This window comes from Oncorhynchus clarkii, chromosome 16 (assembly GCF_045791955.1).
Source record: "Oncorhynchus clarkii lewisi isolate Uvic-CL-2024 chromosome 16, UVic_Ocla_1.0, whole genome shotgun sequence".
NCBI classification, from domain to species: domain Eukaryota; kingdom Metazoa; phylum Chordata; class Actinopteri; order Salmoniformes; family Salmonidae; genus Oncorhynchus; species Oncorhynchus clarkii.
In genome coordinates, this window is record NC_092162.1 from 31,711,137 (window position 1) to 31,737,277 (window position 26,141).

Sequence of the window (26,141 nt, forward strand, 5' to 3'; positions counted from 1 at the left end):
TTCTACAGCCACCCAAAATGTTTACTTTGTCGGCTTTACTGCGTTAGAATTTTACCATGTTACTTGACTGCATCTCTGGAAGCGCTGCACCACCCCGTGTGATCGGGGTTACCACATGCTGGTGCCCATTGCCTGGATAGCTGCCATGTGAAAGGGTAGCAGGGTGCGTTTCATTTTCTGTTGGGCATCCATGTCTGGTGGATGCGGTCATCCGTCTTCGAGTCAGGATGCTGGTGAGCAGACAATGGAGGTGCTGGCCATCAGATGTCACACAGTCTCCTGAGGATGCACCGAGCATCAGGGTGCAACCGGCCGCACCGCAGACAGTGTCTCTTGTCCTTCAGTCACTTGAGCTTCTGCTCGACAGTCCTTGAGGTGAATCTCTCACACTTGTTGAGGTAGCGGTCCCTGCTTTCGCACAGGGAGCAGTAAGCCTCTGACTTGGCCCCTGCTGTGGGCTGTGCAGATGGTAGTTCATGTGGAAGAGGCTCTGTTGCCCCAGAGCGTTTCTGCTGAAAGGCTGCAGGCTTCTCGTGTTGGGTATGGGCACTGGCTGCTCTGCAGCCGCTCTGGCACTCTGCTGCCATCTTCAGCCATTGTGCTAGGTACAGCACGGTGTGGTGAGCTTGTGGCTATGTGGTGTAAATATGGCTTTTGAATGTGGCATTGTTCTGTGAGGGGAGCTGAGACACTCAATGCGGGAGCCGCAGAAGAGCTTGGTTACGGCGGGAACACTGGCTGTTGAAGTATCTGTAGGCTGCGGCACTGGATAAAACTGCTGGCCTCAGGTGCTGCCAGTCTCTGCTGGGGCTGCTGCTGGCTCAGGGGCTGTACCGGATGCTTAGCTTAGTTGGATATGTGAAGACCACAGCAGCTGCATCCGGCTGGTAAGAGTACACCCCTGGGTCCGGCCCTGAGTAGTACATTGAGGGCTGGTTACTCCTGAGCCGGATAAGCCAGGGCAGGGTGACCTGTAGCTTAGTAAGCTGGAGATGAGTAGCCAGTAGCCGGGTCCAGGTAGATTGCCGACAGGGGACAAGCTGAGTAGCCAGATGCCAGGGCAGGGTGGCGGGGAGAAGTTTTCCCTGGAAGGGGAACCGTGTCCAGGTGTGGGCATAGAGGTCTGTGGCATCTGGAGGGGTTGCTCGTACAGGTAGCTAGGCAGAGCTTTCCGTTCTGTATCCTGGGCCCTTGTGCGCTGCAAGCAATTGCCCATTGTCTATGTTGCTCAGCATATCTAGAAGATCTGGATGTTCGACTGAAGCCTGAGACTTGGGCTGTGAGCCTTCTGAGGATTGGGGGGCTTAACACCTTCCATCCTCCTCCTCTTACCGGTGTGTGCTTGTCTAACTCTGATCAGGACTACCCTAGTCCAAGACCAGGAGTTGATTGAGTTGACTTTATTAGGATCCCATTAGCTACTGTACATGCAGCAGCTACTCTCCCTGGGGTCTACATAAAATGTACAAATACAAGACAAAGTACAGAACAGTCATAGACAAGAACATTAGACATACATACGAAAATATGAGTTATACATTGGAAAGAACTAAAATATTAGTCATATACTATTCCTACAGTATATACAAATTCATATTCTTATATACAGGACAGTTAAATCAAATCTTTAGAAAGAGGAGAGGTGCTGAGATAAAATAGGATTTTATCCGTTTTTGCTTTTTGCCTGAGTAACCTCTGGTGGCAGAGCATTCACGATGACATGGAAAGGGTATACCTAGCCAGTAGCACAACTGAATGCATTCAACCAAAATGCATCTTCCGCATTTAACCCAACCCCTTTGAATCAGAGAGGTGCGGGGGCTGCCTTAATCGACGTCCACGTAGTCGGCACCTAGAGCCCAGAGAACAGTTGTTGGGGGGGGTTAACTGCCTTACTCAAGGGCAGAATGGCAGATTTTTCCACCTTGATGGCTCGGGGAATCGAATGAGCGACCTTTTGGTTACTGGCCAACGTTTTTCTACACATAACTGATAGCGACGCAATAAATCTGTTTTTGGTTTGGGTACTGTGAAGAAACTCATAGTGGCATGTCTGTTGGGGTATGGACAGTGTCTTCAGAAAGTATTCATACACTGACTTATTTCATATTTGGTTGTGTTACAGCCTGAATTCAAAATTTATTAAATTAATGATAAAGTGAAAACACTTCGCTCAAAAAAATAAAGGGAACACTAAAATAACACATTCTAGATCTGAATGAATGAAATATTCTTATTAAATACTTTTTTCTTTACATAGTTGAATGTACTGACAACAAAAATCACGCAAAAATTATCAATGGAAATCAAATTTATCAACCCATGGAGGTCTGGATTTGGAGTCACACTCAAAATTAAAGTGGAAAACCACACTCACTACAGGCTGATCCAACTTTGATGTAATGTCCTTAAAACAAGTCAAAATGAGGCTCCGTAGTGTGTGTGGCCTCCACGTGCCTGTATGACCTCCCTACAATGCCTGGGCATGCTCCTGATGAGGTGGCGGATGGTCTCCTGAGGGATCTCCTCCCAGACCTGGACTAAAGCATCCGCCAACTCCTGGACAGTCTGTGGTGCAACGTGTCGTTGGTGGATGGAACAAGACATGATGTCCCAGATGTGCTCAATTGGATTCAGGTCTGGGGAACGTGCAGGCCAGTCCATAGCATCAATGCCTTCCTCTTGCAGGAACTGCTGACACACTCCAGCCACATGAGGTCTACCACCATGACTGACCCACCGCCAAACCGGTCATGCTGGAGGATGTTGCAGGCAGCAGAACGTTCTCCACGGCGTCTCCAGACTGTCACATCTGTCATGTGCTCAGTGTGAACCTGCTTTCATCTGTGAAGAGCACAGGGCGCCAGTGGTGACTTTGCCAATCTTGGTGTTCTCTGGCAAATGCCAAACGTCCTGCATGGTGTTGGGCTGTAAGCACAACCCCCACCTGTGGACGTCGTGCCCTCATACCACCCTCATGGTGTCTGTTTCTGACCGTTTGAGCAGACACATGCACATTTGTGGCCTGCTGGAGGTAATTTTGCAGGGCTCTGGCAGTGCTCCTCCTTGCACAAAGGCGGAAGTAGCGGTCCTGCTGCTGGGTTGTTGCCCTCCTACGGCCTCCTCCACATCTCCTGATGTACTGGCCTGTCTCCTGGTAGCACCTCCATGCTCTGGACACTACGCTGACAGACACAGCAAATCTTCTTGCCTCAGCTCGCATTGATGTTCCATCCTGGATGAGCTGCACTACCTGAGCCACTTGTGTGGGTTATAGACTCCGTCTCATGCTACCACTAGAGTGAAAGCACCGCCAGCATTCAAAAGTGACCAAAACATCAGCCAGGAAGCATAGGAACTGAGAAGTGGTCTGTGGTCACCACCTGCAGAACCACTCCTTTATTGGGGGTGTCTTGCTAATTGCCTATAATTTCCACCTGTTGTCTATTCCATTTGCACAACAGCATGTGAAATTTATTGTCAATCAGTGTTGCTTCCTAAGTGGACAGTTTGATTTCACAGAAGTGTGATTGACTTGGAGTTACATTGTGTTGTTTAAGTGTTCCCTTTATTTTTTTGAGCAGTGTATTTTTAGAAATTTTTGCAAATGAAATACAGAAATACACTACATATACAAAAGTATGTGGACACCCCTTCAATTTAGTGGATTTGGCTAGTTCAGCACCGTCATAGGATGCCACTTTTCCAACAAGTTAGTTTGTCAAATTTCTGCCCTGCTAGAGTTGCCCCGGGCAACTGTAAGTGCTGTTATTGTGAAGTGGAAACGTCTAGGAGCAACACCAGCTCAGCCGTGAAGTAGTACGCCACACTAGCTCACAGAACAGGAGCACGTAGAGTGTCCTCGGTTGCAACACTCATTCCCGAGTTCCAAACTGCCTCTGGAAGCAATGTCAGCACAAAAACTGTTCATCGGGAGCTTCATGAAATGGATTTTCATGGCCGAACAGCCGCACACAAGCCTAAGATCACCATGCGCAGTGACAAGCGTCGGCTGGAGTGGTGCAATTCTCGCCGCCATTGGACTCTGGAGTGGAAACACGTTCTCTGGAGTGATGCATTGTACTTCACCATATGGCAGACGGACGAATCTGGGATTGGCGGATGCCAGGAGAACGCTACCTGGCCGAACGCATAGTTTCAACTGCAAAGTTTGGTGGAGGAGGAATAACGGTCTGGGGCTGTTTTTCATGGTTCGGGCTAGTCCCCTTAGTTCCATTGAAGGGAAATCTTAACGCTACAGCATACAATGTCATTATAGACGATTCTGTGCTTCCAACTTTGTGGCGACAGTTTGGGGATGGCCCTTTCCTGTTTCAGCATGACAATGACCCTGTGCACAAAGCATGGTCCATAGCGAAATGGTTTCTCAAAATTGGTGTGGAAGAACTTGACTGACCTCTCAACCCCATCGAACGCCTTTGGGATGAATTGGAACAACGACTGAGCCAGGCCTAATCCCCCAACATCAGTGCCCGACCTCACTTATGCACGTGGCTGAAAGGAAGCAAGTCCCCGCAGCAATGTTCCAACATCTAGTGGAAAGCCTTCCCAGAAGAGTGGAGACTGTTATAGCAGCAAAGGTGGGACCGACTCCATATTAATGCCCATGATTTTGGAATGAGATGTTAGACAAGTAGGTGTTCACATACACTACATGACAAAAAGTCTCTCATTTACATAAGTATTCACACCCCTGAGTCAATACATGTTAAAATCACTTGTGGCACTGAATACAGCTGTGAGTCTTTCAGGTTAAGTCTCTAAGAGCTTTGCACACCTGGATTGCACAATCTTGATCATTGCTAGACAGCCGATTTAAGTCAAAACTGGAACGAGGCAACTCAGGAACATTCAATGTCGTCTTGGTATGCAACTCCACTGTACACCTGCTCTTTCCATAACATACACTGACCAGGTGAATGCTATGATCCCTTATTGATGTCACTTGTTAAATCCTCTCTGAAGGGGAGGAGACATGTTATAGAATGATTTTTAAGCCTTGAGACATGGATTACGTATATGTGTGCCATTCAAAGGGTGAGACAAAAGATTGAAGTGCCTTTGAACGGGGTATGGTAGTCGGGGCCAGGCGCACTGGTGTGAGTTTGTCAAGAACTGCAATGCTGATGGGGTTTTCACACTCGCATTTACCCACCACAGAACACTTTGTATTCAATACAAAGTATTGTAAGTATTCAGCACATATCAAAGCTGCAGGCTAAAGTTAAATCTAGACTTGGTTTCCTCTACCGTAATCGCTCCGCTTTCACCCCAGCTGCCAAACTAACCCTGATTCAGGTGACCATCCTACCCATGCTAGATTACAAAGACATAATTTATAGATCGGCAGGTAAGGGTGCTCTCGAGCGCCTAAATGTTCTTTACCATTCGGCCATCAGACTTGCCACCAATGCTCCTTATAGGACACATCATTGCACTCTATACTCCTTTGTAAACTGGTCCTCTCTGTATACCCGTCGCAAGACCCACTGGTTGATGCTTATTTATAAAACCCTCTTAGGCCTCTGAGATACCTACTGCAGCCCTCATCCTCCATACAACACGCGCTCTGCCAGTCACATTCTGTTAAAGGTCCCCAAAGCACACACATCCCTGGGTCCCTCTTCAGTTCGCTGCAGCTAGCGACTGGAACGAGCTGCAACAAACACTCAAATTGGACAGTTTTATCTCAATCTCTTTATTCAAAGACTCAATCATTTACACTCTTACTGACAGTTGCTTTGTGTGATGTATTGTTGTCTCTACCTTTGTGCTGTTGACTGTGCCCAATAATGTTTGTATCATGCTTTTTGCTACTACCACGTTGTTGCTACCATGTTGTTGTTATGTTGTGTTGCTCCCATGCAGTGTTGTCATGTGTTGCTGCGTTGCCATTTTGTTGTCTTGGGTCTCTCTTTATGGGGTGTTGTCTCTCTTATTGCGATGTGTGTTTTGTCCTATTTAAATTGTATTTATTTTAATCCTAGGCCCCCGTCCCCACAGGAGGCCTTTTGCCTTTTGGTAGACCGTCATTGTAAATAAGAATTTGTTCTTAACTGACTTGCCTAGTGTGGAAGGACCACTAGAGGGAAGGCTGGGCTCGCGGATAGTAGCCCAACAAGGCATGTGAGACAAGGTAAGCAATTAAGACGGTGACATATCTGTGATTGTTGTTATAATTTAAAGATAGTCTTGTGTTCCTGTGTCATCTAAAGAAGAAGAGGTATGTTGTTCCTTGGGAGATTCTCATTTGATTGTGTTGGAGTGTTTGTATTGTCAGAAATCTCTCAATAGAGAACTGTGTTCAATCAAGAAAACCTACTCCTGACTCGTGTATTCCACCATTCCGCTTTAGTGACACCAAATTACTTGGTCCCATTACTTGCTCACATTGGTGGAGAATGCGGGCATTAGGTGGACAAGTGACACAAGAATAAGTGAGCAAACTACCTCTCCCTCAAAATCAGTAAGACTAAGGAGCTGATCGTGGACTATAGGAGAAAGAGGGGAGAGCACGCCCACATCCACATGGCTGATGTGGAGCGAGTCGAGAGCTTTCAGTTCCTTGACATCCACATCACTAAGGACTTAATATGGTCCACATAAACCCGCACAGTCGTGAAGAGGGAACGGCACTGCCTCTTTGCTCTCAAGAGACTCAAAAAGTTCTACAGCTGCACCATCGAAAGCATAATGCCAGACTGCAACACCGCTTAGTATTGCAATTGCACCGCCCTTGACCGCAAAGCGCTACCAAAAGGTCTGTGCGGACAGCCAAGTACATCACTGGGGCTGAGCTCCCTGCCATCCAGGACCTTTATATCAGGCGGTGTCAGAGGAAGGCCCGAAAACAAGCCATAGACTGTTCACTCTGCTACGGTCTGGCAAATGATACCGGAGCATCAGCTCTCGGACCAACTGGCTCCGACACAGCTTCTACCCCCAAGCAATAAGACAATAAGACTAAATTGTCAATTAATTGTACCCAAACTATCTTGCACTGACCCTACGCCCACACTACTACACTCTCACACAAATTCTTTACACAATCAAACACTACATACACAACACACACACACACACACACACAATTAAACACTCATCATTTGCTGCTTATACTCTTAGCTATCCGGATGCCTAATCACTTTACCCTGCCTTCATGTAGATATCTACCTCTGCACACTGATCTGGTACTCCCTGTATATAGCTCCATTCTTGTGTATTTTATGTATTACTCTTGCGTTAGTTACTATTTTATTTGGGATTATTATTTTAGAAACTGCATCGTTGGGAAAGGTTCGTAAGCAAGCATTTCATTGTAAAGTCTACACCAGTATACGGCGCATGTCATACATCATGGTTTCATCAAATAAAACAAAATAAATGTATGACAGAATAGGGGGTTGCATGCAATTGTGTTTGAATTTCTTCGTGTGTCAGCAAAGTTGCTTAAGATGTCACACAAATTGTGTCCAAATTTATTTTTTGACACAGGCTTAAGAGTCTCTCAATTAGAAAATTACTAATCTCATGAACTTTGTTTCTGAGGCTACATATATTTACATGAGCTAACTTTAACCCTTTCCAGGGTAACTTATCTAAAACTGAACTCAATGATAATAGGCTGTAATTCTAATAATTCTATTTCTGATAATTACAAAAAAGGAATTCATGGATTTGTTGAATATTATGTTCTGCAGATGCCTTCTCTGGTTTAGGTCAGCTGCAGTAAGGTGCTCTATTCTTCGTGCCACTTCTGCATAGCCATCTTGTGGACTGTTGGTTTTCTGATTGGGGTGTTGTCCTGTTAGCATGGGGGGTAGGTAGCGAGGTGCTGGCCACTCGATGGGGCATAATGGTGTAGGGTGGAGCTGGCCTCTCTGGAAGGGGCCCGGTGGTGCAGGGTGGAGCTGGCCTCTCTGGAAGGGGCCCGGTGGTGCAGGGAGGAGCTGGTCTGTCTGGAAGGGGCCCGATGGTGCAGGGTGGAGCTGGTCTGTCTGGAAGGGGCCCGATGGTGCAGGGTGGAGCTGGTCTGTCTGGAAGGGGCCCAATGGTGCAGGGTGGAGCTGGTCTCTCTGGATGTGGCCCGGTGGTATATAGTGGTCTCTCTGGGTGGGGGCTGATGGTCACGATCTTGGAGGATGTATGGCAGAGTTCCTCTTATTTGGGTTTTGCTTTGTCCCAGAGCACTTTCTTTCAGTTTCCTAGCAAACACCTTGACACCCTGTTTGTTCAAAGTGTACTAGGTCATACATCAGCTGGGGGTGAATGTCACGGTGGTTTGCTAGGTAAACATTGTCCAAGAGCGCACAGCGTCTAGACACCTCAGCATTGTTTCTCTGAATAATGTGGAAGGGCACAACACGGGCAACACGGCGGACATAGTGATTTTGATATTAGGAAATCTCTCTGCAGCTCGGGCTGCCACTTGCTGCATTGCAGGAGCTACATGTCCTCTCATTGCCCTCAATCATTAGAACATGTGTGAATTACAATATGTTCAGACCCATTTAAGTTGTTGCTTGACAGACTAAGGCATTTGCTGTTGTTGGGCACCATGCAGTGGCTTACTGATTGACATGCCAGGGAATAGCAGTTGATCTCAGAGAAATTTTCCCATTGGAGTCACATATTTCGTCAGCCGCTGGTTGTCAAGCAAATAACTGTCAGTCTCACGGTAATTGACCGTTAATTAACTAACAAAGCATATCCTGGCTTCCACACTACATGCCACTGATGCAGACCTTTGGAGCATCTACATTTTCAAAACTCTAATAAATCCATATAATATAGCTTACACCTTCACAATAAATCCATTATTTATTTCTAGTCTAAAGACACATGATGTGAAGAAAATGTAGACTATTTCAGAAGAACAGAATAGCATACTTGGAGTATCGATGGAACAGTAGTGGAGAGGGTAGCAAGTTTTAAGTTCCTCGGCATACACATCACAGACAAACTGAATTGGTCCACTCACACAGACAGCATCGTGAAGAAGGCGCAGCAGCGCCTCTTCAACCTCAGGAGGCTGAAGAAATTCGGCTTGTCACCAAAAGCACTCACAAACTTCTACAGATGCACAATCGAGAGCATCCTGGCGGGCTGTATCACCGCCTGGTATGGCAACTGCACCGCCCTCAACCGTAAGGCTCTCCAGAGGGTAGTGTGGTCTGCACAATGCATCACCGGGGGCAAACTACCTGCCCCCAGGACACCTACACCACCCGATGTCACAGGAAGGCCATAAAGATCATCAAGGACATCAACCACCCGAGCCACTGCCTGTTCACCCCGCTATCATCCAGAAGGCGAGGTCAGTACAGGTGCATCAAAGCTGGGACCGAGAGACTGAAAAACAGCTTCTATCTCAAGGCCATCAGACTGTTAAACAGCCACCACTAACACTGAGTGGCTGCTGCCAACACACTGACACTGACTCAACTCCAGCCACTTTAATAATGGGAATTGATGGGAAATGATGTAAATATATCACTAGCCACTTTAAACAATGCTACCTTATATAATGTTACTTACCCTACATTATTCATCTCATATGCATACGTATATACTGTACTCTATATCATCGACTGTATCCTTATGTAATACATGTATCACTAGCCACTTTAAACTATGCCACTTTGTTTACATACTCATCTCATTTGTACATACTGTACTCGATACCATCTACTGTATCTTGCCTATGCTGCTCTGTACCATCACTCATTCATATATCCTTATGTACATATTCTTTATCCCCTTACACTGTGTACAAGACAGTAGTTTTGGAATTGTTAGTTAGATTACTTGTTATTACTGCATTGTCGGAACTAGAAGCACAAGCATTTCGCTACACTCGCATTAACATCTGCTAACCATGTGTATGTGACAAATAAAATTTGATTTGATTTGATTTGTCCTTATGTTAGGTCCTGATCTGCGCACGTGCGGCTATTCTGTGTTGAGCGGTTAACAAAGAAATACAGTGCCTTGCGAAAGTATTCGGCCCCCTTGAACTTTGCGACCTTTTGCCACATTTCAGGCTTCAAACATAAAGATATAAAACTGTATTTTTTTGTGAAGAATCAACAACAAGCGGGACACAATCATTAAGTGGAACAACATTTATTTGATATTTCAAACTTTTTTAACAAATCAAAAACTGAAAAATTGGGCGTGCAAAATTATTCAGCCCCTTTATTTTCAGTGCAGCAAACTCTCTCCAGAAGTTCAGTGAGGATCTCTGAATGATCCAATGTTGACCTAAATGACTAATGATGATAAATACAATCCACCTGTGTGTAATCAAGTCTCCGTATAAATGCACCTGCACTGTGATAGTCTCAGAGGTCCGTTAAAAGCGCAGAGAGCATCATGAAGAACAAGGAACACACCAGGCAGGTCCGAGATACTGTTGTGAAGAAGTTTAAAGCCGGATTTGGATACAAAAAGATTTCCCAAGCTTTAAACATCCCAATGAGCATTGTGCAAGCGATAATATTGAAATGGAAGGAGTATCAGACCACTGCAAATCTACCAAGACCTGGCCGTCCCTCTAAACTTTCAACTCATACAAGGAGAAGACTGATCAGAGATGCAGCCAAGAGGCCCATGATCACTCTGGATGAACTGCAGAGATCTACAGCTGAGGTGGGAGACTCTGTCCATAGGACAACAATCAATCGTATATTGCACAAATCTGGCCTTTATGGAAGAGTGGCAAGAAAGCCATTTCTTAAAGATATCCATAAAAAGTGTTGTTTAAAGTTTGCCACAAGCCACCTGGGAGACACACCAAACATGTGGAAGAAGGTGCTCTGGTCAGATGAAACCAAAATTGAACTTTTTGGCAACAATGCAAAACATAATGTTTGGCATAAAAGCAACACAGCTGAACACACCATCCCCACTGTCAAACATGGTGGTGGCAGCATCATGGTTTGGGCCTGCTTTTCTTCAGCAGGGACAGGGAAGATGGTTAAAGTTGATGGGAAGATGGATGGAGCCAAATACAGGACCATTCTGGAAGAAAACCTAATGGAGTCTGCAAAAGACCTAAGACTGGGATGGAGATTTGTCTTCCAACAAGACAATGATCCAAAACATAAAGCAAAATCTACAATGGAATGGTTCAAAAATAAACATATCCAGGTGTTAGAATGGCCAAGTCAAAGTCCAGACCTGAATCCAATCGAGAATCTGTGGAAAGAACTGAAAACTGCTGTTCACAAATGCTCTCCATCCAACCTCACTGAGCTCGAGCTGTTTTGCAAGGAGGAATGGGAAAAAAATTCAGTCTCTCGATGTGCAAAACTGATAGAGACATACCCCAAGCGACTTACAGCTGTAATCGCAGCAAAAGGTGGCGCTACAAAGTATTAACTTGAGGGGGCTGAATAATTTTGCACGCCCAATTTTTCAGTTTTTGATTTGTTAAAAAAGTTTGAAATATCCAATAAATGTCGTTCCACTTCATGATTGTGTCCCAAAAATACAGTTTTATATCTTTATGTTTGAAGCCTGAAATGTGGCAAAAGGTCGCAAAGTTCAAGGGGGCCGAATACTTTCGCAAGGCACTGTAGGTTATCCTATGCTCTTAATTTATAAGTATTAATTTAACTTTAGTTGTTCTACATGTTTTAATTTGGAATACATTGTAAGGCTGTATGATGCGACTAATGATGATTTGAAAAAAGTCGCTTGAAAGGCATGAGCTCTGCTTTGTTTATTGCACAGATTGTACCCACTTCGTCAGTCTCTCATTCACAATTTGAGAAGCTCTTGATGTCTTGAATTTCCTGGCGGCATCCCCTTTGTGGCTGTAATTCACCCTAAAAAAATCCATGCCTTCTGCAGCCCTTCTCCTTGAGTGCTGCCTGCTCCTGCACCTCTCACACGGTTCTCCATCACGTGATAGGGTTCTTTCTCACAGGCTACAAGTGAAGACAGACACATCGGGGACGCAACTGTGCACATCCTTATCCAATTCCGAGGAGCATATTGAAGATATTGGAAGAACTGTCCACATTTACTTTGTCAGCCAACAAGATGAGTAGGCCTAACGAACTGCAAAAGCACAAGCCTATGTCAGTCTACTTCCCCAAAGTATGAAAGTTGACTGCGAGAAATAAATATTCCAAACATAGTCTGGAACAGTTGTTGGATGCGATAGATCAAATTAATACAACCACTAGCATTAAAAAAAAAGGTACGCAATGAAGCTGACGCAACAGTTCTGTACGCATTACTTAAAACATTGATAAACTATTAGGCTATTTCTTCACATTATACAGTGGCAAAAAAAGTATGTGATCCCTTTGGAATTATCTGGATTTCTTCATAAATTGGTCATAAAATTAGATCTGATCTTCATCTAAGTCACAACAAAAAAACACAGGTTCCCTGTTATTTAGACTGGTTTATGGAATGAGTTTGGCTGTGGATGTATTCCGTGTGATGCATGGATGATCAAGTTTGCATTTATCTTTTACAATAAACTGTCAAATTGAGGAATACATTTTAAGACCTATTTTCCATCAGTACCAAAACCTATTTAGATGCTGTTCAGACAATGGTATTTAGGCGCCTTTGTTGCATCATACGTTATGTTACTACTGTTCCAATCACATATGAGATTGTAAGCTGCAGGGATCACTCAACAATGATCACAAATATGTGATTGTACGCATCAAAGGGTTAATGGTGAAGAGTTGATTATCAGGCTCCTTTTCAAATAGCAAGATCTGTCGAACCATTAGTGATTCCTCCGTTCCTGGCATGGCCAAAGTACCTACATGCGGCAGAATACCAAACAGCAGTATGCATTGTATAGAAGAGCAGGTCAGAGATTTAATTCTTGTCTCCAATTAGGGTATAATCAGCAATTGTCTCTGGGTTTTTCCTTAGCATCACAAACAAACGCTGCTGTTTAGAATGTTCAGAGTTCTTTTCAGCTGGTAAATCAAATGGAAAGCTCCTGCAACTGCTGCCAATATTATTTTTAGAATTTGTTTTCATTAGAGTTGATTGATTATCATTAATGCATGCACTTATTCAAATAATGCACCAACTGTGTACCCCGATTTTTAAAATTGTACTTTTTAGCTATTAAATGTGTATGTGTAATTAACACAGTCCACATCAGTTACAATGTCCCGAATGATTCTACCTCACCTTTATGTGCTTTTGTTTGTTGTTGTTTTTTTCTTCTTATCACGGCCTGTACTGTCTTTCCTCCAGAAATCCTCAAACAATTCCTCTTTCCATTGGTTTTCCTCAAGAGTGTGAGCATGTCGAAATGACGCATCATATTCAACCTCATTTGTGGGCGATTTGAAAGAAAACACACTTGACTCTTTTCTCCTACCAAAACATGTGGTCATTTAAGGTGAAATATGTACTCAGGACTATAGTGGTCAGGGAATACTTACTTTTCCAGGGTCATCTTTAGAGCGAGGCACTTTGAGAAAACACTTGTTCAGGGACAGATTATGCCGTATTGAGTTCTGGGAGGGATGAGAGAGAGAGAAGAGAACAGGGAGAGCTGTTAGACATGTCTTCACAGCAACATTGTTATTTTAATATTATTTCACCTTTAATTAACCAGGTAAGCTAGTTAAGAACAAGTTCTCATTTACAACTGTGACCTGGCCAAGATAAAGCAAAGCAGTGCAACACAAACAACAACACAGAGTTACGTGGAATAAAGAAGCGTACAGTCAATAACAATAGAAAAAAAAAGAAAGTCAATATACAGTGTGTGCAAATGGCATGAGGAGGTAAGGCAATAAATAGGCCATAGTAGCGAAGTAATTACAGTTTAGCAAATTTACACTGGAGTGATGAGCAGATGATGTGCAAGTAGAAATACTGGTGTGCAAAAGAGCAGCAAAGTAAATAAAAACAATATGGGGATGAGGTAGGTAGATTGGATGGACTATTTACATATATACAACTGCAGCGATCGGTTAGCTCCTCAGATAGCTGATGTTTAAAGTTAGTGAGGGAAATATAAGTCTCCAGCTTCAGCGATTTTTGCAATTCGTTCCAGTCATTGGCAAAAGAGAACTGGAAGAAAAGGCGGCCAAAGGAGGTGTTGGCTTTGGGGATGACCAGTGAGATATACCTGCTGGAGCGTGTGCTACGGGTGGGTGTTGTATTCGTGACCAGTGAGCTGAGATAAGGCGGAGCTTTACCTAGCATAGACTTTTCGATGACCTGGAGCCAGTGGGTCTGGCGACGAATATGTAGCGAGGGCCAGCCGACTAGAGCATACAGGTCGCAGTGGTGGGTGGTATACAGGGCTTTGTTGACAAAACGTATGGCACTGTGTTAGGCTGCATCCAGTTTGCTGAGTAGAGTATTGGAAGCTATTTTGTAAATGACGTCGCTGAAGTCGAGGATAGGTAGGATAGTCAGTTTTACGAGGCTGTTTTTGGCGGCGTGAGTGAAGGAGGCTTTGTTGCAAAATAGGACAGTATAATTTATGACTGTCTGTATGATTAAAACAAGTAAATATTTTACTTCAGGGCACATTACCTGCCACACACCCTCCCAGGCACCTGTTAGGCCAACTAGATCAATTTCGCTGTGCTCTATTGTTTTCCAGGTCAAGAAAAGTCTAACCGTATTAGATGGTTGATTATGCAATAGCGACAGTGCATTTGTGATACAGAATGTGATTAAGCAGTACTAAACATAAAGCATGCCATGGCTAGCATCACTGATTGGATTTGGGGTATGAAAAAAAGAATATATATATATATATATATATATATATATATATATATATATATATATATATATATAAAAAAAAACACACTGAGTGTACAAAACATTAGGTACAGCTCTTTCCATGACAGACTGACCTGGTGAAATCCACTTCACCTGTTAAATCCACTTCAATCCGTTTAGATGGAGAGGAGACAGGTTAAAGAATAATTTTTAAGCCTTGAGACATGGAGTGTGTATGTGGGCCATTCAGGAGGTTAACTGGGCAAGACAATGATTTAAGGGCCTTTGAATGGGGGTATGGTACTAGGCGCACCGGTTTGAGTGTGTCAAGAACTGAATCACTGCTGGGTTTTTCCAGCTCAACAGTTTTCCGTGTGCATCAAGAATGGTCCACAACCCAAAGGACATTCAGCCAACTTGAGACAACTTTGGGAAGCATTGGAGTCAACATGGGTAACACTTGACACCTTCTAGAGCCCATGCCCCAACAAATTGAGACTGTTCTGGGGGTAAATAGGTGCACAACTCAATGCTAGGAAGGTGTTCCTAACGTTTTCTACACTCAGTTTATATCAATCAAGATGTGCATTTGTTGGTGTGTAGCCCCTGTACCTACATTATAACACAGTAAAACTCCAGTGCGGCTGACATGAACAGTCTTCTCCCTCAGGGCTCCTAATAATACCACTGGGGAGAGAAGACGAAGGAGTACTGCGCTCTCGCTCTATTTCCCATTTCTCCCTCCCGCTCTATCAACAGTTGGGTCTTCATTCGCTCCTCACGGTCTCAATCCTCTCTCCACCTCTTATGTGAGCTGAACGCCTATGGAACGAATAGAGGAAAAGGAGTCGGAGTAGGGCCGAGTTTGAGAAAGAGTGAAGTATGTGTCCTTTACTTGAGAATGCAGCAGAGTGACTACCTGAAATAAATAAATGTATGTCCATGGCATCCTATGCTGGACAGTTTTCCAAAGAGATTAAACCATGATCCAAAACACACACACACACAGACGCAAATATCCCTGTATTAAAAACCACCAGGCTTCTCACACAAAACCACCAGGCTTCTACTACTCCAAGCGGTGACATCATTGGTCCCCCAGAAGACAGATATAGAAAGCTGAAGACTGAGCACCTCTCCACAATGAGGCCTCTTCACCGGTCACTTTACTGTAGTAAGCCAGCCCCCCCCCCCCCCCCCCAGCTGTACCAGGGCATAAACCGTTACCACGACGAGAGACCATGCCGCTCTCACGGAATGGGCTGATTTTGTCATAACCCGCCACGATGGCATTGACAATAATGCACTGAGTGGCTACAACGGGAATAGAGCTAATGTGATTCGCTGCCGCATCCGCCCATTCATGATGGAGTTGAGTGAATAAGTAGCTTATTGGGCACACCTGGGGCTTTGCTACTGCCCAGCTTCTAAATTAATCTTGGTGAAAGGCGGCATAAGGTGGAAAAGCAGATTGTCGAATTTACATCATAGGCTACTTCCTCGTTCTCTGGATACATTTGGGTTTGTGGGGATTCGAGATTATAATCATTGTGACTATTATTAGTTAGAACTCTGCTTTAGTAATATCTATGGAGAGTAAAGGGTTGCAGGCTGTTACGGAAGGCTTATGCTGAAGCATGACAAGAGCCAGTTTGAAAAATGTGGGGTTTTCAGATACACAAAAAGAGAGGCTGGAGCTTTTCTGCAGATGGCTAGAGGATATAGGCCAGGAGGTGACATAAGCGTGCTGGAGCTATTAGCTAAGAGTGCAATGTGTGACACTGCTTTTGGGGATTGACAGTAATAGGGCCCTATAAAAATGTTATATATTGTTTTCCCAGGTTTCCATTGTCCCTTGTTTTTTCAGGTTTTCACTCAAAAATCACACTTTTTAAAATAGTAAAACAACTAAATTCGATGTTTTAAGTCCACAGCAATTGGATTGATGCCAATAATCATGATACTGTATCATTCTGCCAGGTATGTATAGACTACTTTGTAGTTAACATTTCATTGACGAGGTTTAAGGGGAAGCCTTTCCATCTTTTCCAAGATTTTTTATTAGCATCATCGCTAACGGCTACACAAAGTGGTAGCTGCGTGCACTGCACATACACAGACGGGGAATTCTCATTGCCTCATCAGAAAGTTGCAAGAAATAAAAAAAATCACTGATGCCTTCTGTTCATGTCTTGTGATCAACTGGGCAAATTAATACATTTAGTTGATTCCCTACTAAGTTCAATACATTTTTTAATATTGTTGATTTCCGTTTTATTGTCTGGATTCTGTGATTCCGTCCGCCTTCTGTATATCGCAGATTTTACAGGGCCCTAACCTAGTCAAAGTGAATCTGAGCGCTGGAGATTTATAGGTCTAAGAGAGGGATGTGTGGGCTTATGGTGAAGATAAAGGGTCTACACTGAGTGTACAAAACAATAGGAACACCTGTTCTTTCCATGACATAGATTGACCTGGTTAATCAAGGTGTTGGATTCTAACTTTAAATATATACTTATTCATGTTACTACTCACGTATAATGTAATTGTTAAATCTCATGGATCTTATGGAGAGGACAAAAGCGTAACAGTCTGGTTTCAGTCGCTGAGAAGGTTGGATAGCTGTGGATTAGGGAGGAGTGAACAATGTGGGCTGAGGTCAGGTCAGGTGAAGTGACAAGGAACAGTTCTATTACACACACACCACGTAAGTTCCTGCCTAGCAACAGAGATGTATTGGCTGCCTATATGTGCAAGGAGGAGACTAATAGGAGGGTATAAATAATGGGGCTGGTGGAACCATATCTTTGTCTTTTCAAATGTTTGACCCAGTGGGTGAATAAACCTGGTTTGAGCTTTGACTAGTTGTCAGTTGTTCACTCTGTCTGAACCAAACAGTTGGCATTGTCAGCAGGATTTCCCACGATTAACAGTCAAACTGGAGAGTCCGAATCAGTGGAGCAGGAGCGGGCGCAAAAAACAAACAAGGTAGACACAGTTCCTACACTCATTCTGACATCTTAGGGAGGTGAGTCATAGGATAAATAACTAATTATAGGATACAAATCTAAAAGCTTGAGTTTATTCAGAAGTCCCGGAGAGGGTGGTCCCTGTGGAGGGCAAGTCGTCCCGGACAGGGTGGTCCCCGTGGAGGGCAAGTCGTCCCGGACAGGGTGGTCCCTGTGGAGGGCAAGTCGTCCCGGACAGGGTGGTCCCTGTGGAGGGCAAGTCGTCCCGGACAGGGTGGTCCCTGTAGGTTGTAGAGAAGTAGTCCATGGAGAAAATCAACAGGAGGGAATGTGGATGGTGACAAAAGGTTTCCTATAAGTTCTGGAGGAGAGCCACATTCATGGTTAGAAAAGCAAAATGATAACAAAAAGGAGTGAGGTTGGTTTATGCAGATTGTGGAAATAGGGAGACAACTGTGAATAATTGTGGTTGTGTGTGTTGACAGTGATATTTGAGGCGTAACACTGGTGTAAGACATTAGGTCAGCCGTATTCACCAGTAGTAAATTAGCAGACGCTTCAGTATTGGTTCAAATACAAGGTATCAGGTGCCGTGACTAATTAATAGGCACAAATACAATAACTACTCTCCAGGGAAGTGGGTATTACTATCTTCGAAAATAGTTAGTAGAGGGTGTGTATTAGAGCCGTGAATGAGGAAATCCAAACACCATAAACAACGTCGAGGGAGGCGCAGGAATAGCCACCATTGGAATGGCATCCGTGGTTTCTGACACTCCCGAAAAGGGGGAATATAAGAGGAAAACTATAGTAAAGCCATGGATGCACTAAAAGAAGTGCACAATCAAACTAGCATTTCGGCTCAAGTAATGGTTAAATTGAGCAAAGTGGATCAAATTGGTCAGCACTTCCATGCTGACGAAAAATTCAAATCTAATAATGAATTCAGAGATGTTGTGAGTTGGCACAATGACAAAGGAAAAATAAAGTGCAATAGACCAGCAAGCAAACCTGTTATCAAAACGGCTATTGCGGGGGTAGTGGATCAACATTGTCACTGGGATGAAATAGTACAGCCGGCCTTAAGAGTGGACTCTAATTCTGCTCACTTCGCAACCGTGCGTGTGGTTAATACAGCCACAGTGAAAGTCACTAACAGTGGTTTCAATGACCAAGGTAAGACAAAGAAACAAGGAGGAAAGGGCAGTGAATCAGTCCCAAGGCGTTATAGGCGTCAGAGCCCTGTTTTAGGTGTGGCGCCGTGGGTCATTGGAAAAGTGAGTTTAGGGCAGCAGGGGAACCTACTGCACCCGCTCCCTCTGGAGGGAATGCTGTGATTCAGGCATTCGCCACATTAGCAGTAGAAAAGCAGCAGACACTTGAAATAGGCAAAATTTACAACAGGAAAAAGTATGACACTCAGCAAGGTAACAGGGGCAGAATCGAAAGCAATACAACTATTATCCATGTTTATAAAATTACAGGGGAATGGATTCTAAAAAAGGTAACAAGTTCAAATTGGCACAGCCAAACACTCCTTGCAAACTCAGAAAACCATATTTTTTATCTCGTGAGACACTTGATTCTGTCTTTTTCTGAAATAGCTTTATAGAATTGACGAAAGGAAGGAGGGGTCACGAGAAATTAGAGTGGAGTTAATATTGTGAGTAATTGTTTGTAGAGTTTTGAAAAAGCAATTCTGTCAAGCGACAGTATTCGAGTTACCAAACCTAAAATGACTTAAATGTTGTAGTGCGGTGGTTACGCAAAATCATGGGGAAGAGAGACATAGGTCAAATACGGGAGTAAATTGTTAGACTCGGTGGTGAGAGGAATGTCGCCATGTCTAAGGGTACAAGCTACATAAACGTTGGGATGGATTAAAACAAACGATTCATGAATGGAGGGAGGACAGTGGACACCTGGTGAACAGAATTGCTTATGTTTGTTTGGAATTAAAACCTGTGTGTTAATGAATAAGATTTAGCATATTGAATACCAATGACATTTACATTTTCTCTCCCAGGAGAGGATGGGGTGTCCTCATCTCTCGTTGAAATTCTTCCAGAGGCTGTTGTCTTTGGAGAGCAGTTAGTGAAATTCTGCAGTGTTATAAAATATAAAAGTACCTGGATCCGGCTGTAAAGGGAGCTTTATTTTAAGCACACCCACAACCCAAAAGTTATGAATATTTGTTAAGTGGTGTTAACCTTTTCATACGCGAGTTCCAAATATCGTTAACGGTTGCTCCAGCATGAGTTGTTTTATGCATGTGATGTCAGAATGCACTCCGCTGTTCCAAAATGTGATTGTTACGCAACAGGACAGTTAACCCGCGCTGCCTGCTAATCATCTATAGGCTGTTTCAACTTGCCAATTTCAAATTATTTTCTAACAAGTTGTATTTTTAACAGTTTGAATTGAGGGGTGTTCCGCCTCATTAATTCACATAGAAATAGCCCATTTCAGTTTTGGACAATTTTATGTGAGGCTTTACTGAGCAGGACAAACTTCCCTCTTCGAGGAGAGCCCTTCCCCATTTTTTCCGCACATCAAGTATGCAGACATTTGCACAGCCTTGCACGAACTGGCAAATTTTCTGGCTGGTGCTCATTTTGCCTCCATTGTTGTTTTCCTTACAAATAATAACTTTGGACATGTGCGCATTCCTTATATTCTGTAAATTGTGTTGTCATTTCTAATGTAGCGTTATGTATGCATGTATGCATTTACAGTATAATTCATGTTTTCAAGTACTGGTGACAAATAATGCATTTAGATTATTACATAGATTGTAATGGACACCAATCTGTGTAAAATACTTTTTTGAAGGTTGTACTGATGGTAATGAGCTAATGCTAAGCTATTTGACAGCTATGTGTGGTGCCATGTTTGTTGACATTATACAATGCATTATGGGTGTCATGTAAACGCCTGTCAGATAAAATATGTTATAATGGAGGTGGAATGGTTCACTGATCAGTCGGGTAAACTTCTGGAAGTGAATAATCGTAGACCACACACCCCCTTCAACATGCATACTGCAAACAGCCCAAACTCATCTGGTCTCCTCTTATCTTTGATTGACGCGAAAAACAAACATGGCGGTGCGTACAAACTAACCGTCATCGGATTACTTTCAAAATCTAGAAAGTATACGCAATTATTTCCATCAATGTTGAGCTCAACCGTGATGTGATGAATTAAAAAATTAAAAATTAAAAAATAGTAATTACTATTAGCTAATTCATATTGTGGTTTCTGTCAGCCGAGAGTTTTCTAAACATGTGTTACATTTCCTCAGTTAGCGCTAGGACAAATATAGCTTACATTTTCCGGTTTGGATGACTGGGTATGCTGTTACTACTTCTGTGAATGTCTGAACATTGCATCCAAAAATAGTGTGGCTAGCTCAAACGCTGATCAAAGCTGGACGTCCTAAATAAGTGTTCTAGTCAAACTGGTTTGTTTGAGCGTAAGCTGCAGGGACCACTGTAGAATCACACCCGTTTGTTGGTATATGTGAAAAGGTTAATACCGTGTCTGATTTAATTGTGTGGGGTCTTTTAATTTGGTTTTAGTAGGGTCTTCACAGGTTAGAAAGGATGCACCTTAAAGGGCACACACATGACATTTGTCTGAAGTATCTATTGTTCGAATGTTGGTTGCACCCACGTAAATTCTCCTGATATGGTACAGTACTGAATAATACAATGTAAACCAGGTATGCAGAATGATGGAAATGTTTGAAATGTTTTTAAATAAGTCGTCTGAAGTACAGTGAAAGAAAGGGAAAAGAAAATACTTGGTGTTGAATAACCTTTGTCTTGACTTTCTGGCGAGGCCTGACCCTCACTAGAAAGGATAGACATTGGGAGAGATTTAAGTATAATATGAATGAGTGCATCGCTGCTGTTTTGTAGTTTTGTTTCAATACAAATCTCACCAGATTGGGTCTGCTGTATGGACGGGATTTCTCCCTAAGTGTTAGCCCTCTACCTCCCTGACCCTGTAACTATACGGTGAGGTCGCCAATATGATAAGGGAGTGTAAAGCCAATTTGAAAAATGGTTTCAACAGTGTGTTGGTTCACTGACATTTGTCTTTGGGATTTTGTATTGGGAAAATTGGGAATGTCATAAATGTGTCATACAGTGAATATTTGTTTGGACTTTCTGAATTTGAAATGCCTTAAAGTGTTGTTTTGGTCTGTCCTCTCTCGAAGTTGAGGCGATAGTGACTCCAGATGGTATCTAGATAATAACTAGGAGTGAGGACAGTGTGAGCTTCACACCCTCTAAATCGGCTGAAGTAATGGCGACAAAGGTGTTCACTACAGCCTCGTCTTTCACCACTCCTACCCGAGACCGAGCCAGCAACCTATGTACAAGTGTCAGGAGTGCGGCATGGGCCCTGAGAGTGCACTTGTGAAGTGAGCATGGAGAGAGATAATGCCAAAACTCTTATCATGCTGCTGATGCACTGGTGGGAAAATGGACGAGACACAATGGAGGTGGAGGCTCCGGTGAGAGATTCAGATTATTCCCCAGATTTTGAAATCGGGATATCAAAAGGCATGAGTTACATATGTGCCATTGGGAGATGAACTGCAACGCTGTCTGAGGAAGAAAATTAAGAGACGGCAGAAGAATGACCACCAGGAAGGAGGGGGGTGGTCAACTGTGCCCGTAAATTGATTTAGGGTTGCCCTAAACTGTTTATTTGGGGTATCAGGTTGATTGTGTTGGTCTGCACACTGGGAAATGTATTGTGATACCGATCTGTCATTAACATGCCACTCACGACAGTGTAAAACAGGGATAAACGGTGGTTGTGATGAGAAAAGTTAATGCTGGTAATATAAATATTACAAACTGTCTATATATTGTCCCCTTTTTGTAAATGTACATTCTAACAGTGTCGGTGTGTGCTAAATTGAGGGTCTTAAATCCGAGTGATAGACTCAACGTGAAGCACTAAGGACTGGCCTTCTAAATTTGGGTTGGATAATTGATCAATTGTTTTAATTATGATTCAGGAAAGGGGAGAAGGAGAGAGAAAGAGAGCACTGCCCCTAAGCTGTGAGGAGAGCACAAAGAGAGGGGAGAGTGCACTGCTCGATTCTATTGAGTCTAGGGAGGGTTTCTTCTCAGGAAACCTAATCTTTTAGTGTCCTCAAGCGGGAGGTGATCAGAGACCCCAGCAACTCCTGTCCTCGAGGGCCTGATTGGTGTCACACTTTCTCCATCCTTAGCAAAACACAGCTGATTAATCAAATTGCATTCTAAACTGAAGATCATGATTAGGTGATTATTGGAGTCTGGTGTGTTAGCTGGGGCAAAACTGGGACACCAGTCAGGTCCGAGGACTGTAATTGCCCACCCCTGCACTAGATGGTAGTTTGGGTTAACCATGATGGGGATCTTGATAGTAGGGGTTTTGTTTCACCATGTCATCAAAATTATGTTAAAGCACATCAATACATATGGCTTTCTGGATGATACAGTACAATTAACTACTTACAAGGCTTGTAGTCTGCATCTCACTTTGAACCCGAGGATGGGGATGAAGGAGACTGGCATGGAGACTAGCATCCCACTGGCATAGAACAGAACGGATGGATGGTCCTGGTCCCAATCTCATCAAGGGTGGTGTGAAATTATTAAACATGTATTCTCTCTTCCCTGTTCAAGTCTAGGTGGCGTGGATCATGAGAGAGTGATCATTGTTCCAGGGGGATTGTTGGAAACTGACTAATTGACACGAGCATGTTTTAGGATGTTTATAACTATATAAGTGGCCTAGCAGTAGTTATGGCTTGGATGGAATGATTTATGTGCAAATGTATTTGTGGCTATTTGTTTGTATTTGTTTGAGACAGAATGTTTGCATAAATGACGTTAGTTGCAGACTCTGGCAGGACCGACATTGGTGTATTCGATGGAGTAAAAACAAGGTATTAACGTCACAGGGAATTGGGAAAGCAGAATTGAATATGACTGGGGCGGAGATTTGTAAGGCTCATAGATTAAGGAAGTGGGTATTAGAGGCTCTGGGGAACAATATCACTCCTCTGTGTATAGTGATACAGGGGATAGCGCGTAGTAGATGAAGGACAGCTAACTGTGCACAACAGAGGCTACTACGAAGTCAAGTTTAACGTCACACATACCCAGATCATGGTGGGTCCGGCGACAAAAATGGCGCCGGAGGAGATGGCCGTCGTTTTACGGTCTCCTAACCAATTGTGCTGTTGTGTTTATTTTTTGCGATATTTGTAAATTATTTTGTACATAATGTTTCTGCAAACGTATCTTACGGCAGAAAAGAGCTTCTAGATATCAGGACAGCGATCACTCACCTCGGATTAGACAAATATTTTTTCAACAACAAGAGCAGCAAGCAGGACTTCTCCAAACACCCCACAGGGCAGACATACCAATTATTCGCAAAACCACAACCAGCCAGCTGGTTTCTCCATGCATCGCGCCGACAGAAACAAACATCTTTCTGGTAAGAAGAGGGGCGGGAGCGTATGCTTTATGGTTAACGAGACGTGGTGTGGTCACAACAACATACAGTAACTCAAGTCCTTCTGTTCACCTGATTTAGAATTCCTCACAATCAAATGTTGACCGCATTATCTACCAAGGGAATTCTCTTCGATTATAATCACAGCCGTATATATTTCCCCCTAAGCAGACACATCGATGGCTCTGAACAAACTTTATTTGACTCTTTGCAAACTGGAATCCACATATCCTGAGGCTGCATTAATTGTAGCTGGGGATTTTAACAAGGCTAATCTGAAAACAAGACTCCCTAAATTGTATCAGCATATCGATTGCGCAACCAGGGCTGGTAAAACCTTGGATCATTGCTATTATAACTTCCGCGACGCATTTAAGGCCCTCCCCTGCCCTCCTTTTGGAAAAGCTGACCACGACTCCATTTTGTTGCTCCCTGCCTACAGACAGAAGCTAAAACAAGAAGCTCCCACGCTGAGGTCTGTTCAACGCTGGTCCGACCAATCTGATTCCACGCTCCAAGACTGCTTCCATCACGTGGACTGGGATATGTTTCGTATTGCGTCAAACAACAACATTGACGAATACGCTGATTCGGTGAGCGAGTTCATTAGAACGTGCGTTGAAGATGTCGTTCCCATAGCAACGATTAAAACATTCCCAAACCAGAAACCGTGGATTGATGGCAGCATTCGCGTGAAACTGAAAGCGCGAACCACTGTTTTTAATCAGGGCAAGGTGACAAGAAACATGACCGAATACAAACAGTGTAGCTATTCCCTCCACAAGGCAATCAAACAAGCTAAGCGTCAGTATAGAGACAAAGTAGAATCGCAGGTCAACGGCTCAGACACAAGAGGTATGTGGCAGGGTCTACAGTCAATCACGGATTACAAAAAGAAAACCAGCCCAGTCACGGACCAGGATGTCTTGCTCCAAGGCAGACTAAATAACTTTTTTGCCCGCTTTGAGGACAATACAACGCCACTGACACGGCCCGCAACCAAAACATGCGGACTCTCCTTCACTGCAGCCGAGGTGAGTAAAACATTTAAACGTGTTAACCCTCGAAGGGCTGCAGGCCCAGACGGCATCCCCAGCCGCGCCCTCAGAGCATGCGCAGACCAGCTGGCTGGTGTGTTTACGGACATATTCAATCAATCCTTATCCCAGTCTGCTGTTCCCACATGCTTCAAGAGGGCCACCATTGTTCCTGTTCCCAAGAAAGCTAAGGTAACTGAGCTAAACGACTACCGCCCCGTAGCACTCACTTCCGTCATCATGAAGTGCTTTGAGAGACTAGTCAAGGACCATATCACCTCCACCCTACCTGACACCTAGACCCACCCAAATTTGCTTACCGCACAAATAGGTCCACAGACAATGCAATCTCAACCACACTGCACACTGCCCTAACCCATCTGGACAAGAGGAATACCTATGTGAGAATGCTGTTCATCGACTACAGCTCGACATTCAACACCATAGTACCCTCCAAACTCGTCATCAAGCTCGAGACCCTGGGTCTCGACCCCGCCCTCTGCAACTGGGTACTGGACTTCCTGACGGGCCGCGCCCAGGTGGTGAGGGTAGGTAACAACATCTCCACCCCGCTGATCCTCAACACTGGGGCCCCACAAGGGTGCGTTCTGAGCCCTCTCCTGTACTCCCTGTTCACCCACGACTGCGTGGCCTCGCACGCCTCCAACTCAATCAAGTTTGCGGACTACAGTGGTAGGCTTGATTACCAACAACGACGAGACTGCCTACAGGGAGGAGGTGAGGGCCCTCGGAGTATGGTGTCAGGAAAATAACCTCACACTCAACGTCAACAAAACTAAGGAGATTATTGTGGACTTCAGGAAACAGCAGAGGGAACACCCCCCTCTCC

The 26,141-nt window shown here is 43.9% G+C and overlaps 1 protein-coding gene across 4 annotated transcripts in view; it reads right to left on the minus strand.

Annotated features, from left to right (window-relative positions):
• The window catches only part of LOC139368319 (forkhead box protein J3-like), a 102,069-nt gene that overhangs the window by 35,090 nt on the left and 40,838 nt on the right, over positions 1–26,141 (minus strand). For all 4 annotated transcript variants that reach the window (XM_071107071.1, XM_071107073.1, XM_071107070.1 and 1 more), the window contains one exon: positions 13,452–13,526. In XM_071107071.1, coding sequence (XP_070963172.1) covers positions 13,452–13,526 — 75 coding nt within the window. The remainder of the gene's footprint in view (positions 1–13,451; positions 13,527–26,141) is intronic.